This window comes from Bidens hawaiensis, unplaced genomic scaffold (genome assembly GCF_021521415.1).
Source record: "Bidens hawaiensis isolate Kalapana, Puna unplaced genomic scaffold, B.hawaiensis_p1.1 tig00022310_1, whole genome shotgun sequence".
NCBI lineage: Eukaryota > Viridiplantae > Streptophyta > Magnoliopsida > Asterales > Asteraceae > Bidens > Bidens hawaiensis.
In genome coordinates, this window is record NW_027493466.1 from 231499 (window position 1) to 248311 (window position 16813).

Here is a 16813-nt window from a genome sequence, read left to right on the forward strand (position 1 = left end):
GATAAGGCAGGAAATTTCTCGGTCAATTCGGTTAAGAATTTGTTTATTCAAAGCTGAGATAATAGTAATAATTATAAGATGAGATGGAGCAAATGGGTCCCTGCGAAGTGTAATATTCATGTCTGGAGGGCGGAGATGAATAGGATTCCAACTATGTTGGAACTTTGTGCGAGTCTAGTTGGGGGTCGGCGGACCATATATTTACGGGTTGCGTGGTTGCGCCGGTTGTTTGGGAGAACATAAGTCGGTGGTGTAAGATCCCTCCTATTTTTGCCTTCTCGGTTAGAGACTTGCTTGACATCTCCGATTGTGTGGGCGTAGAAGCGAGTATAGAGGATGTCATTCATGGGATAATTATTATTGCGTGTTGGAGAATTTGGAAAATGAGAAATGAGAGATTGTTCGGAGGAAAAGAGGTAAGATCGAAGAGATAATAGGTGATATAAAGTCCTTAGGATTCCTTTGGTTTAAAAATTGATATAAATGTAATGTTGTAGATTGGTCAAATTGGTGTAATTTTAAGTTTATGTAGTTGGTTTCTAGTTGGTGGGCGTCCTCCAGGTTGTGGAGGGGGTTTTATTTTTCTGCGGTATTTCTTTCGCGGCGCGTGTTTATATAAAATTTACCATTCAAAAAAAAAAAATTCCGGAAAGACATGGAGCAATCGAAGAGCATGTTTGTAGTCATGATTTCAATGACGTTAGCAATTACGCCATCATTCTCATTCCAATATTTTTTAATTTTATTTTTCTATATGTTTTTGGACTGGTCATCCTTGTTTCTCGGATAGTGGAAAAAAACAACTGTTTCGAGTTGCTGCGTCTCAACTACTATGTATCTTCCACTTCAAAATCATCGGCTGTCTGTCTACCCATGTTTCATTGTCTGCATACGACGTACATGTTACATTAGTGACGTTTGCATCTACTTTTTTAAAAAAAAAAACATTTATGATAATTAAATTAAACTTTAAATTAAGATGTGGTTAGAGCATTCACATCCCCCATCTCTCACGGATCATATTTACCCCGAGATAAAAAATAAAAATGGATATCTGTCTCTTTAAAACGCTCTAATAAAAAATATATTAAAAGTCTAAGATTTGTTTATGACAGAATTATAGTGAAATGACATTCCCTATTCTTTCCCGGACGCCTCTACAAAGAAAGATGTTCACTTAAATTATCTTATTTACTGAGTTTTATCTGATTAATTTATGATTCTTGGAAATCCAAGATACCCATTTTACTACATAAATTCCCCAACATTTACGTAGGTGAAAATAGGGGAAGTGGTACTTAGATTTATCCTTACGGGAGCAAATTTAAAATTATAGTTTATAATACGACAACATCATCCCAACTCTATGATTTAACTAAAAATCTCATTTTTCTAAATTTGTTTCTCATTTTTTTAAAGATTTCTTACATAGTTACATATAAGTACATTCACAATGGAATCCAAAAAATTTAATCAAAATACACATATATTCATAAAATTTGTTCACTTTTCATAATCTTCCACATCCAATTTCCTCTCTCTCTCTATATATATTCTCACAATCCATTAAATAATATATATTTTCACATCAATGACGTAATAGTCCAATGACATGATATTCACCCTCTCAAAATAGAGGCGGTGGAGTTCAAGTCCAAGTAAATGCAAGGATAGAAATATTTTAGGTAGAAAGTTTTGTTGTTTAAAATAATAATAATAAGGCTGAGGGGTGTGGGGGGCGCGAGAGGGGGCGTGAGTGGGGGCGCCATCCAATAATATTGTGACGTGTGGCAGAGAGAGAAACTTGATAAGATGGGTATTGGTAGTGGTGATAGCGCCCCGGGGCATGGTGTGGAGGGGCGCGAGAGGGGGCGCGAGCGGTTTTTTTTTTTTTTTTTATAAATGTATTAAAAAAACGTATTATTAAAAACAAAACATTAATTAAAAATCTATTAACATGAAAACTAATTAGAAGATAGTTTTTACGATTTGATTTCAATTTTTTGTTAATTAAAAATCTATTAACATAAAAACAATTTTTTTTTTTTAATATAATATTGAGCCCAACGGCTCTATTCCGGAATCCCATGCATCATCACGCCATTCCCAGCCGCTACCCAGCCCGCGCCTGCCTCGTTTTCCGCTCTCGCGCCCCTCTCGCGCCCCTCTCGCGCCCCGGTGGTGTGGCTCTCGCGCCCCGGGGCGCTAGCGAACGCCCTCACGCGCCCTGACTAGCGCTCCGCACCCCTCAGCCATATTTTCACTCAACTATATGAATTTTTTTTTTGAGATAAAAAGTGTAAGTGTGAAAAGTTCCTAAGCTACATCTGGTTGAAAGATCTTTAACAGTGAAGTGCATGCATAGTGATAAAAAAAATTCTTTTGGGCCACCAAATTAGTTAGTAGCTCTTAAAGAGTGTCCATTTACAAATAATCGAGTCAAAGTTGGTAAGTTTTCCTGATAAAAAAAATAAAGTATAATCGGTCAAAAAACCCAACAGTCATATATATAAAATTATTCGAATCATATAAATATTCAAATGGTGAATTATTGTTGCTACATTATTTAGTCATAGCAAACTTAAAAAATGAATAAAACTCTTAATATACCGATATTATCCTTATGATAATCACTAAAGATTTATAAACAGTACATTTTTACGTATAATTTTACATCACTAAATTAACCTTTTTCATGTTAATCTCAAATTCATTTACTTGATCAATTTAGTCTACATAAATTACATCTTGTAAATTCCTAAGGGGATATCATGATGGTAAACTGGTGTTCTTCATAGCAAGTGGCCGTGAGTTAAAAGTTATGGAAGCGAATGTATAGTAATTTAGGAGTAGAGTAAAGAGTGCGTAAACCGGTAGAAAAAAGTATATTAAATAACAAACCAAAGACCGAACTAGTAGTCATGTACTCATGTATGTTTAATTGGTACAATGAATATGAGGACAATGATGTTTGCATGCATGACTAATCTTGCATGATTTGTTTGAATATAAAAAAATAATTAAGCATATAAAAGATCATAAAATTCATTGTACTTGAACCTCTTGCTTATTTTTAATATATTTTTACTTCTTCCGCTTTAAAGAAAAAAAAACATTAAAACCAGTGTAAGCAAGCCCTTTTAAAAACTCAAACCTAAGGTGCTGTTTGTTTTTTCATAGGTAAAATATATGCAGTCTATGAACCATATCTGCACAATCTGTAGAAGAAGAGGTGGACCCTTAAAAAATCTTAAATACTCAGAAATAATGACAGAGGAAATATCTTAAACACTCAAATATCTTGAGTTTAAGTCTCAAAAACATGAATTTCAAAAAAAAGAAAACATATCTCATGCTTATACATACATATTCAAGCACCCTTAAAAAGACAACCGCCATAAAAAATAACGTGTTTTTAATTAGCTCATGCATGTTATTGACTCTAATGTAGGAAAAGTCATTAAGTTGACTACTAAAACTGTTGAAATTACAATTCCTTAAAAGTATATTAATTTGCGAATGAATACTTACGACTATGAGGCTGAGGGGTGTGGGGCTTTAACGGGGGCGCGAGAGCCCCTCCGCTCGCGCCCCCAGGCGCGAGCACCACACCACCGGGGCGCGAGAGGGGCGCGAGCACGAAAAACAAAGCAGGCGCAAGCATGTTAGCGGGACCAAGCTGGCGTAAAGGGGCATGGGAAAACGTGAAAGAGCCGTTGGACATTTAAATTGAGCGGTTGGGCTCTTATTTAATAAAAAAAAAGTTTTTTCTTCCTATATATAACCCATTTCATATAAAACAATTACCACAACTTCAAAAAAAAACCCAAAATCAACCCATCTTCCCAATTTTTGTTTTTAAAAAAATGTCGTCGTACTCGTCTGATTCCGACTTCTCCGAAGAGGATGATTTGCTTCTTCATGTAGGGGGAGTTTTGACCGCAACCGTGGTCAATCTCTTGCAAAATCAAGCCCATCAACCTCGAGTCCCGAGGGTTAGAGCACCACCTCGTGATCGTGATCGATCGGGTGCTAACGATACTTTGATTAGGCATTATTTTAGCCCTCAACCGGTATATGAGGAGTCGGATTTTCGAACTCGTTTCCGAATGAGCAGACAATTGTTCATGCGTATAGCAAGTGATTTAGAGGCACGGTATCCCTTTTTTCAACAAAGGGAGGATGCTAGGGGTCTCCCCGGTTTTACCCCTCTTCAAAAATGCACGGCTGCTATCCGTCAATTAGCGTACGGCATCTCGTCGGACGCTTTGGATGAGTATTTACAGATGTCGGAAAGGGTTGCACGTGAATCCCTTCATTTTTTCTGCCAAGGTAAAAAACATTAATTTTACTTTTTATTAAATATTTATTACATTTTGTAATATATATTATACGTAGGAGTCATATCGACTTACGCTCGGAGATATCTGCGTAAACCTACAATGTATGACATCCAACGCATATATGAGGTGCACGCAGAAAAACATGGTTTTCCTGGGATGCTAGGTAGCATCGATTGTACGCATGTTGGATGGGCTATGTGTCCAACGGCCTGGCGAGGTCAGTTCCACCGTGGTGATCATGAAGGGCCGACCCTTATACTTGAGGCGGCGGTGTCACAGGATCTTTGGTTTTGGCATGCTTTTTTTGGTGTTGCTGGGTCAAATAACGACCTTAATGTTATCGATCAGTCAAATTTGATCAACGACCTTATCGACGGGGTTGAACCACCTCAATCTTTTGTTGCAAATGGAGAACTCTTCAAGTACGGGTACTATCTGGTCGATGGTATTTACAACGAATGGGCTTTGTTAGTTCAAGCTTTTACAGATCCAATCGCCGACAAACGGAAGTATTTTACGAAGAAGCAAGAGTCTGCTAGAAAAGATATTGAAAGAGCTTTTGGAGCTATAAAAAAACAATATTATGTTCTGGCGAACCCGATACGTTATTGGACTCGGGAGAGGATAACGGACGTCGTCTACACGTGTCTGATCCTACACAACATGACGTTAGAAGACGAGGGCAAAGCTATCTGTCAAAACTACCAATGTGACATTCCGCCACAACCGTCAACAATCAGTGATCAACAAAGACTTCATAACATAGCAAATATCAAGAGCCGTGAGATACACGGGGATCTTCGACATGAGTTGGTTGAACATTTGTGGGCGAGGCGACCCGATGATCTTGTATTAGATTAGTGTTATTATTAAGTATTATTGTTTGTTTAATTTTTAGTATGTTTTTTTTTGTAATTTGAATTTTAAAAAAAATGTGTGTTTTTTTAAATAATTTATGAGTTTTTTTAATAATACGTTTTTTTAATACATTTATAAAAAAATAAAAAAAAATCCGCTGGAGCCCCTGCTGGAGCCCCTCCACACCAGGGCCAGGGGCTCCAACGGGGGCTCCAACACCCCCTTTATCCAGTTTCTCTCTCTGCCACACGTCATAATATTATTGGCTGGAGCCCCCACTGGAGTCCCCATTAGAGCCCCCCACACCCCTTTAGAGGTGCACAAATCGGTTTTTTAAAAAAAACCGGTTCGGTTATTAACCGGACCGGTTTTTTTGGACCGGAAAAAAACCGGTTCGGTTAATAACCGGACCGGTTAATAACCGGTTTTTGTATCTGAAAACCCTAACCGGTCTAACCGGTTAGGACCGGTTTAGAAACCGGTTAATAAACCGGTTTTTTTATTAACCGGTTTTTTAAAAACCGGTTTTTAGGTTAAACGGTTTTTTTTTTTTTTTTTTTTTTTTTTTTTTTAAATAACCATTATTTTTTTCACAGTATAAACAAACCGGTAACTACAAGGCAAACCGGTAACTACAAGGCAAAACGGACTGACTCCATTCTTTGCTTTCGTTGTTAGGGTTCTTTGCTTGGAAGATTAAAAACACATAACTTTCATTTATAGCTTTTACATTAAAAATACAAACATTAAATCGTTATCGCATATTCGTAACTCAAAAATACAAACATTAAAGAATGCTTAGACAAGATTACATTAACAACTTGCTGTTTCTTACTCATTATTTGCCTCCATGTTTGCTGTTTCTTTAACTAATTTTCTTCGCTACCCGATCCCGAGCTATTCCTTAGGTAATCGTCGTACGCGGCTTCTTCATCGGTCATTGGTTGAGTGTGTCCTTGATTGACCTCGTCTTCATACAAGCCCGCCTCATAGTCCATTTCCCCCTCGAGTGAGCGTTGATGTTGTGCCCTATCTAAAGAGTCCAAGTAATCCTTGTAGCAAATCGACATCTCTACATCTGGTGGAGTGAGTCGAGTCCTCCTAATCGATATAACCCTGCCAGAAACAGAAAAAGCAGACTCCGAAGCTACCGTGGAAGCTTTGACCATTAGTAAATCTTTGGCCATGGCGGCGAGGATCGGAAACTCATCCTCCTTACCTCTCCACCAAGCCAGCAAATCAAGACTTCTAAATTCATTCGGAGTCATGTGTTTCACAAAGTTGGTACCACCATACCTTCCAAGTTCACTGCTTGGGGTGTTTACCTTTTGACGTTTACCGGCGTCTTCCCAAATCATGTAGTACATCCCCATTTCAAGGTCGGTTTGGGATTGGGATTGGGCAACAGCTCTTAACGAGTCATGAATTTAGGAAGACGACCCGTATTTTGTAAGGTAAACATCATACATGTTTGACAAGGTGGTGTTGAAAGCATTCTTTAAAGTTTGGTTATAATAGGGGTTTTGATCATCGTTTAACTCTAGCTCATCACAAATTTTTTCTATTAAAGCTTCAACACCACCAACATTGATGCAAGGGTTTAACGCAGCAGCACATGTCAAAACAGCGGGTAGTTCTTGAAAATATTTTCTAAATTTTTCTTTCATTTTTACACCAATATCAAAATAAGGTGCACCCCTACAATGAAGTTCACTCAACTTTGTGCACATGACAGCAATTTTTGGTAAAGCAATGGGGCTTGTTGGATAGTAAACCCCGGATAAACTAGTTGTGCAAGATTTAAAAATTTGAAGAACCTCCGTAACGATCTCAATCAATAACCAGTTTCTAGGATCGTACGGTGCACATTTACCCCTACTTGACAAAATTTGATGAAACGCAATTAATGATTCTTTTTGTTGGATGGCTTTCTCAAACATATCACAAGTCGAGTTCCATCTTGTTGGACAATCCCAATTTGGCCCCAACCATTGACAATTAGCTTCTACACAAAATTTTTTGTATCTTGAAAATGTTGTATTGTTGCTAAAAACATCTCGTAACATTCTTTTAAAATTGTTTCTTTGCGTTTCGATCACGTTTAACCCATCTTGCACGGCCAAGTTGATAATATGTGCAATGCATCGGCTATGAAAAAACGCTCCATCACAAATAGGTTTATACTTTAATTTTAAATGGCCAACCGCGGCCGTATTGTTGGACGCGTTATCAAACGAAATTGAAAAGATTTTATGTTCAATCTTGTATTGTCGAATGACTTTATCCAAGAGTTTAAAAATATTTCTACCCGTGTGCGGGTAATCAAACAATTGAAACGCAACGGTTCGTTTCATCATTTGGCACGACTCGGGGTCAACCCAATGAGCCGTCACACAAATGTATGAGTCGAGCGAACCATTAGGTACCGACCACACATCCGTTGTTAAGTTTACACCAGTTTGTAAGTTTGAAAAGTATGAAATTAGTTCGGATTTAGCGTTTTTTTCCATGCTTTAAGACAATCTCTTCTAAGGGTCGAATGACTTACGTGTTGGTAGCGTGGTTGAACATACTTTTGCATCATCTCCGTGAATTGAGGGTTGTCGAAGTGGTTGAAAGGAAGTGTTTGTTGAATCACAAAGTTTGAAAACTGTTGACGTACCGCTTCAAGGTCGTACGTAAACACCGTTCCTTGATTCGTCATCTCCGGCTGCGAACTACTTCCCTATTCGTCCTTCAAGGCCTTGCAAAAGGGCCTTTGTACATGCGCTTTTAAAGTGGAGTTTGCATCTTTGCCATAAAACTTCAAACAATGTTTGCATCGAGCTTTTTGGCTACCGTTAGACATTTCGCATAGGTCGAAATGTTGCCAAACATCTTGGTTTCGTTTCGTGGGGATGACCCGAACGACCGTTTCTCCCGTGTTCGAGGCACCCATGTTGACGGATGAAGCAGCACTTTGGGAGGCCATGATAATCGACTACGAAATAAGAGCGTATGGAGTGGTAATGTGGTATAATTGAGCGTGAGATAACAAAATAATCGCGTATGAAATAAACGTTTAGAGCGTTTGGAGTTGTATAATCGAGTGTGATCTAACCAATACCCAACCTAAACTATATATAGATGTTTGTGGGGGTAAAATGGTAAAAAAAAAAAAAAACGGTCAAAAAAAAAACGGCTATATAGCCGTTATACAACGGAAAAAAAAACCGGTTTTTAACCGGTTAACCGGTTATAAAAAAACCGGTTAACCGGTTTTTTTATAACGGTTAAAAACCGGTTATAAAAAAACCGGTTAACCGGTTTTTTTATAACGGTTAAAAACCGGTTTATAAAAAAACCGGTTAACCAGTTATTAAAAAAAACCGGTTTTTTTTATAACCGGTTCGTTAACCGGTTTTGGCTCTAAAACGTGTAACCGATATACAAACCGGCCGTTTGTAAACCGGTTAAACCGGTTTTTAAAAAACCGGTTTTCTTAAAAACCGGTTTCCGGTTTAAACCGCCAAACCGGTTCCCGGACCGGTTTTTTTGACCACCTCTACACCCCTTAGCCTGAGTGTATACACCCCTTAGGCTGAGGGGTGCGGAGCGCTAGTCAGGGCGCGAGAGGACGTTCGCATCGCGCCCCGGGGCGCGAGAGCCACACCACCGGGGCGCGAGAGGGGCGCGAGAGGGGCGCGAGAGCGGAAAACGAGGCAGGCGCAAGGGAGGTAGCGCTCGTGAGCGGCCTTGGGAAGGGTAAATAGAGCCGTTGGGTTATGAATATAATTAAGATGTATATATAATAATAATGGTGGGTCTGATTTTGGGTGGCAGGGTTATAATTTTGACTGTGATTTGGTAATAAAGTATGAAGAAGAAGAAGAAGAAGAAGTACAGGGGAAGGTGACCTGGTGGCTCAATGCTATCTGTTTACACGCCTTGTCGTTTAATATTTGATATATTATTATTGACAGGAATAGTAATTAATTATTAGTTTATTACCAAGTAGTAATTAGTAATTAATCCGGAAGAGGTTGATCGAAGAAGACGAAGCCGAAGAATAAGAATAATGTTTTTCTTTAGTACTTTAATTTTTTTTTATATATTAATGTGTTTTTTTAATTAATGTGTGTTTTTTTTAAATAATTTCTTGTTTTTTTAATAATACGTTTTTTTAATACATTTATAAAAAAATAAAAAAATAAACCGCTCGCGCCCCCTCTCGCGCCCCTCCACACCATGCCCCGGGGCGCTATCACCACTACCAACACCCATCTTATCAAGTTTCTCTCTCTGCCACACGTCACAATATTATTGGATGGCGCCCCCACTCGCGCCCCCTCTCGCGCCCCCCACACCCCTCAGCCTTAGCCTGAGTGTAGTTTTCAAAACCATAAAGTAAATTTGTTGACTTATATAACAATTCAATCTAAAAGTATTTTTTTTTAATCTGATTTTCAGTTATGTCAATTCCATTCCAGTTCACTAACTTTGTTACTTTTTAACAAACTGATAAACGACAACAGTAATCATGGGCAAGCCTACGTGTCAAGTTGGGAGCGGCACACACCTTACAAAAAAAATCAGTGAAAATCCTGATCGTCCACCTTAAAGTTACTGTTAAGCCCCGATATCACCCCTAAAAAATTAATTCCCAAGTCCGCCATCAATAAATAACTCCAAAATAATATCTAGGTTATGAAAGTGACTAAATTATAAACATTGTCCTAGTAGCTTCATCCTCAACATCTTTACGTGTGTAGCAAGTTGAATTTTGAATATCCACTCATTTCATAATTTTTCTTTTATTTTTTTATGTGAATTGTAATAATTTGACTCTTCTCATTTAATATTTTTCACGTGCAGATTCATTGAACCTTCTCATGTGGGCCCCACAGATAAAACTGGACCCCACTCTTTCCAACTTATATATATTAGGCTGAGGGGTGTGGGGGGCGCGAGAGGGGGCGTGAGTGGGGGCGCCATCCAATAATATTGTGACGTGTGGCAGAGAGAGAAACTTGATAAGATGGGTATTGGTAGTGGTGATAGCGCCCCGGGGCATGGTGTGGAGGGGCGCGAGAGGGGGCGCGAGCGGTTTTTTTTTTTTTTTTATAAATGTATTAAAAAAACGTATTATTAAAAACAAAACATTAATTAAAAATCTATTAACATGAAAACTAATTAGAAGATAGTTTTTACGATTTGATTTCAATTTTTTGTTAATTAAAAATCTATTAACATAAAAACAATTTTTTTTTTTTAATATAATATTGAGCCCAACGGCTCTATTCCGGAATCCCATGCATCATCACGCCATTCCCAGCCGCTACTCAGCCCGCGCCTGCCTCGTTTTCCGCTCTCGCGCCCCTCTCGCGCCCCTCTCGCGCCCCGGTGGTGTGGCTCTCGCGCCCCGGGGCGCTAGCGAACGCCCTCACGCGCCCTGACTAGCGCTCCGCACCCCTCAGCCTTATAACCCAAGGAACCCATCTCCTCATCAACAAATTATTATCATTATTAAACATGAGATCACCATCAAAATATGTTACAAGAAGTGTTACAGATGCTGAATCTGACTTGAACTTGCCTCCCGGATTCCGGTTTCACCCGACCGACGAAGAGCTCATCGTTCATTACCTCTTGAGGAAACCCGGACCCACGTTAGGGATTCTCAGTGGCCCCACACCGCCACTGATTATTGCTAATGTGGATCTTTACAAACATGATCCATGGAAGCTTCCAGGTACGTCTTGTTAAACCATGCATGGTTCTGTTTGGGTCGGTTTTGGGTTGAAACCAAACACAATACCGAAACTTTGATTTTTTATTTTTTTAACTAAAATATTAGATTTTTATAAATTACATAAAATAGAAAATAAAAATTTTAAACTCGATTTGGTCTTTTCAGTTTTTGTTACACGCAAAACAAAAATAGAACCTAAGTTCAATTTTTACAAAAACATAAACCTAAACTTTTGGTTTTTGTTTCGGTTCGGTTTTTTCAATTTGGTTTTTCGGTTTTGGATCAGTTTTTACGGTTTCATGCGCACCTCTAAATTTCGATCTAATTTATGCAGAAATGGCTTTGTTTGGAACAAAAGAATGGTACTTTTTCACATCAAGAGACAGGAAATACCCGAACGGGTCAAGACCAAACCGGGTCACAGGAAAAGGGTACTGGAAAGCAACCGGAGCGGATAAACCCATCAAGTCAAAAACTGACACGAATGCAACAATCGGCATCAAGAAAGCGTTGGTTTTTTACGCGGGTAAGGGGCTTAAAGGAATTAAGACCAACTGGATCATGCATGAATATAGACTCGCTGACGCTAAGGTGAGTTTAACATTTTTAATAATAATAATATTATTTGAAAATTTATTTAATATTTTTATAAATAACATTTTTTTTCAACGGCAAGCTACACTGCTTCTAAACTGAATTTTACAATTTTAATACTTGCAGTTGGATGACTGGGTTTTATGTCGTCTTTACAACAAGAAGAATAATCCCAATGAGGCGATGATCATACCCGAAGATAAAAACATCCATCGTCTTCATCCTACATCACCGTTACATAAAGATAATAGTTCTAGTAACAACAGTGACAGTTTCGATTCGTTTGAACATTCGGATGTCGAGTTTGGTGGTGACGTCATGTTTTCGGGTGACTTGCGGGGTGAATATTCGACCAGACTCCAAGACGCGACTAGCGAGCGAAACAATGTAGGATTAATGATGCAACAAGGGGATGTTGATGATGGGAATGAGTGGTTGGGTAGTTTGAGTTTGGAAGATTTGCACCATTGTTTGGAACAAATGCCTCCTGATAATAATAATAATAATAATAATAATAATAATAATAATAATAATAACTTCTATAATATGCCAGTGATTTATAGCTCAAATCAACAATATTTTTTCTAGTTAGGATTATATATATATATATATATATATATTAATTTTAAGAATTTTGAGTTTTGGGGTACAAATGTAAAATAGATTCATGTAGTTAAAATGCTAGATTTCATTCATGTAAATACCATTGAAGTTTTGAATTTGTTCTTTTATCTTAACATGTAACAATCTCCTTCGATACAAAGAGAATAGTTTATTTCAATTTAATTTTCTAATACGTGTAAACAAGTCGAGTAGAGCCCGCGCTTTTCTTGGCTCAAGCTCGGCCGATATATTATTTAGTAATTATTTTATTTTTTTATTTACATATATTTATAGTTACTTCAATAAGATATATTTATACAGGTTATCATACTACACATATATAATATTAGTGCTACATGTATACAGCAGTATATGTTATATGTTTACAAAATTCACTTATAATTCTAATAAAAGGCAATGAGGGGTCTATTGTGGGAACTTTGTCACTCCAAAGAGGAGTTGTGTGGACCCTTCTTTTGAACTTGTGGGGCCATTTTTTTCTACAAGATGACTGTCCGGGTTTATTTAAGGTTTAGGATTCTCGAACACTATTTTAGAATCCTCATACATCATTTTTTGTCTATATGGCTCGTCAATCATTTTGCAAACAATAAAAATTTGGCCAAAACAACATACTGATAAACATCTGGTCCACATACATAAAATTAAGTTTTCTATACGGTGGTACCCTATACGGCTCCTATAGAGGTTTTATGGTGTATCATGTGCTATAAGAGCAATTAAATGTCTATACGGCTCGTATAGGTCTATACGCTCGTATAAGCTGCAAAAAACTTTTTTTTTTGTCCCTTCCGTACACTTGTCAATCATGCGTAGCCTATACGGCCCATATAGGCATGTCCAGTCAGCCTATGGATAACGTATGATGATCACATCCCTTATTGAAAAGGTCTCACCAGAAGCAAAAATAACTAGCAACCCAACAATATTATAGCACACGGCTGATCTGGGTTGATTAAGGTTCTCGTCAAGCAATGATTAGAAAGTTACCGGGCCGACGACTTTTCCCATAAACATGTTCGGGATGGGTCAATGAATATTTTTGGTGGCTGGTAGTTATCCTATCCCATAAATAAACTGTATCAAACGATTAAGATTCCTTTGTGTCTTGACTTTGACCTCAATTATAAAACTTTGACCAGTTATTTAATAATTAAATAATATACGCCACTGCTGACGTTTTCTGTGCCACAATGATGACGTAACCCCTTACGTCATCGTCAGTGCAAACGGTTTCGAGCCTTGGCATTTTTTGTATTGTATTATGGAATTATTGAGCTGAGCTCAAAATCGATTAGGCTCGAGCTTCATTTGTTTTGACTTATAAGAGCTTGAGTTCGGTTTATTTTGAGCATTTTTTTTAAGCTTGAGGCCGGCTCGTGAATTATTTTTAAGCTCGAACTTGGCTTGTTTATTAATTACTAATTTATTGGAAAGTACTTTTATTTAATTATATAGCTTTTCAGAAAAGCCTTCAGTTGCCTAAGCTTAGTAGTGTAGTGTTAAACCAATACATAGAAGTCCATGAAAGTTAACACTAAAAAATATAACGACGCTCAATGAACCTACACAATTAGCCTTAATAACTAAACGAGGTTAAGGTCGCTTTTTATTTTAATCGTCCTCTCAATTAGAGTCTACACCATTCTAACTTTCAAAGCACTCAAATTAACATAAATCTAGATTAAATATTTCAATTAATATTTTTAGAATTTCAAATTGAAATAAACCACCAAACCAGTGTCTATCTATAAAAGGAGCTTCTTACATTTAATAATTGACTTCCTTTACATGTTAAGAAAAAATATAAAATAACATCTTCAAAACTCAATGGTATTTACATGAATGAAATCTTGCATTCCAACTACATGAATCTATTTTACATTTGTACCCCAAAACTCATAATTCCTAAAATTAATATATATATATATATATATATATATATATATATATATATATATATATATATAATCCTAACTAGAAAAAATATTGTTGATTTGAGCTATAAATCACTGGCATATTATAGAAGTTATTATTATTATTATTATTATCAGGAGGCATTTGTTCCAAACAATGGTGCAAATCTTCCAAACTCAAACTACCCAACCACTCATTCCCATCATCAACATCCCCTTGTTGCATCATTAATCCTACATTGTTTCGCTCGCTAGTCGCGTCTTGGAGTCTGGTCGAAAATTCACCCCGCAAGTCACCCGAAAACATGACGTCACCACCAAACTCGACATCCGAATGTTCAAACGAATCGAAACTGTCACTGTTGTTACTAGAACTATTATCTTTATGTAACGGTGATGTAGGATGAAGGCGATGGATGTTTTTATCTTCGGGTATGATCATCGCCTCATTGGGATTATTCTTCTTGTTGTAAAGACGACATAAAACCCAGTCATCCAACTGCAAGTATTAAAATTGTAAAATTCAGTTTAAAAGCAGTGTAGCTTGTCGTTCAAAAAAAAGTTTTCGTTTTCATTTTTAAAAATATTAAATAATTTTCAAATAACATTAAAATTATTAAAAATGTTAAACTCACCTTAGCGTCAACGAGTCTATATTCATGCATGATCCAATTGGTCTTAATTCCTTTAAGCCCCTTACCCGCGTAAAAAACCAACGCTTTCTTGATCCCGATCGTTGCATTCGTGTCGATTTTTGACTTGATGGGTTTATCCGCTCCGGTTGCTTTCCAGTACCCGTGTCCTGTGACCCGGTTTGGTCTTGACCCGTTCGGGTATTTCCTGTCTCTTGGTGTGAAAAAGTACCATTCTTTTGTTCCAAACAAAGCCATTTCTGAAGAAAAAAATTAGGGGAAAAAATTAGTCGGTTGAAACCGATAAAACTGAACCGAAATAAAATTCTTATTCGGTTTTTGGTTTGGGTTGGGACCGTTAAACTGGCGTAACCGAAAACGAGGAAAACCGTAATATTTTTGGTTTTGGTTCGGTTCGGGTGTGCAACTTGCAGCCACTAAAAACAACGTAACCGAAAATCCAACCGACACTTAGGAAAACGATAACTATTTCAGTTTAAAAAAATGCTGAATTCGATTAACTGATAAAACCGTTTAAACCGAACTGACGCCGATTCAACGTAACCGAAAACCAAACTGACCAAAGAAAACCGTAACCAATTCGGTTGTCAGTTTTACAAAAAAAATAAAATGTTGAATTTGGTTAACCGAATAAACAGTTTAAACCGAAGCAAATTATTATTCGGTTTCAGTTCGGGTTGCTACCGTAAAATACCACATAACCGAAAACCAAACCGACAATAATAAAAACCCGTAAACCAATTCGGTTAGCCGAACAATTTTTCATTTTTCTAATAATTAGTTTTAATTTTTAATCGTAGTTCATTAAAGAGTAGTGAATAATAAAAGGCCAACATGCTCCCACGGGTCGTGTTTGTAGAGATCCACATCAGCAATAATAGGTGGCGGGGTGGGGCCACCGAGGATCCTTGAGATTTCCTCGAGAGGTAATGAACGATGAGCTCTTCTTCGGTCAGGTCGGGTGAAAGCGGAACCCGGGAGGCAAGTTCAAGTCAGATTCAGCATCTCTAACAGTTTTTTTAGTAACAGATTTTGATGGTGATCTCATGTTATATATTTATTTATTGAATGATAATATTATTGTGTGAATTGAAGTTGGAATTTGAGTATTTATTTATACGAATGGTTGGAAAGTGTGGGTCCCACCATGCCACTGCTTCATGTGCTGGTCCAAATATGAAGAAGGTTCAACATTATTTATTTGGGTTTTTAATATTTAGTAATAATTTATTCTTGCTATACCGGAAAAATTGATCTGAAATTAGAAAAAAAATAAATTGAAACAAGAACCGAACTGAACTTTTATATTTTTATTTTTAATGTTAAATTTTAAGTGATTTATAATAGTTTAGTATATTGGTTAACCTAAATTTTGTAGCCTAAATGTATAAGTACCAATTAGTTATTAACTAGCAAAAGATTTAAGTCAAGGTTCAATATATTTGGCCAGCATTTTGTTTTTAGACCAAATTTTTCAAGCCCAAATAATAAAACAAAAAAAACGGTGGTGGTGGCTCGTGGACTACCGGAGATGAAATTGTGATGACAGAAGGGGTGACGGAAGGATGGGTTGGGTTAAATTGTTTTTTAATATATTATTATAATATTATTACATAACATATTTTATAAATAATTTAAAGAAACGCATGCCACGTAAGCATTTGGCTAACGAAGTTAACCATCCGTTAGTCATGGATCGTTGAAAACAAATACACCTTTAGTTTGGAACACCACCAGACCAGACAAGTATTAAATTGAGACAATTATTTACCAATAGAATATAATTAGAATTAGAGAAAATTACTATTTACGTTCCTGTGGTTTTAGGGCGGAGACACAATAAGTCCTTGAAAATTTTTTTGAACTGGTTGAGTCCCTCTGGTTTCAAAAATAAACCATTTGAGTCCATGCATTTACTTAACTTTCAGGGTAAACTTTCATTTTACTGAAACCACAGGGACTCAATTGTTCGTTTCTGAAACCACAGAGACTCAAATTGTTCGTTTCTGAAACCACGGGGACTCAACCATTTCAAAAAAATTTCAGGGACTCATTATGTCCGCTCTAAAACCACATGAACGGAAACAAAAATTT

General features: G+C 37.1%; 1 protein-coding gene and 1 pseudogene across 1 annotated transcript; one reads left to right on the forward strand and one right to left on the reverse strand.

Moving 5' to 3' along the window:
• The first annotated feature begins 10712 nt into the window (after nt 1-10712).
• On the forward strand, nt 10713-12114 carry LOC143565239 (NAC domain-containing protein 67-like). The gene is made up of 3 exons (XM_077052267.1): nt 10713-10932; nt 11267-11523; nt 11653-12114. The coding sequence occupies exons 1-3, from the start codon at nt 10713-10715 to the stop codon at nt 12112-12114; spliced, it is 939 nt and encodes a 312-aa protein (XP_076908382.1).
• Nucleotides 12115-14127: 2013 nt separating this feature from the next.
• LOC143565226 (NAC domain-containing protein 67-like) lies at nt 14128-15767 on the reverse strand (annotated as a pseudogene).
• Nucleotides 15768-16813: the final 1046 nt, after the last annotated feature.

Coding starts and splice junctions, on each gene's coding strand:
- LOC143565239 (XM_077052267.1), top strand. CDS start 10,713: ATGAGATCACCATCAAAATATGTTACAAGAAGTGTTACAGATGCTGAA. Junction 10,933..11,266: donor TGATCCATGGAAGCTTCCAG/GTACGTCTTGTT, acceptor TAATTTATGCAG/AAATGGCTTTGTTTGGAACA. Junction 11,524..11,652: donor ATAGACTCGCTGACGCTAAG/GTGAGTTTAACA, acceptor TAATACTTGCAG/TTGGATGACTGGGTTTTATG.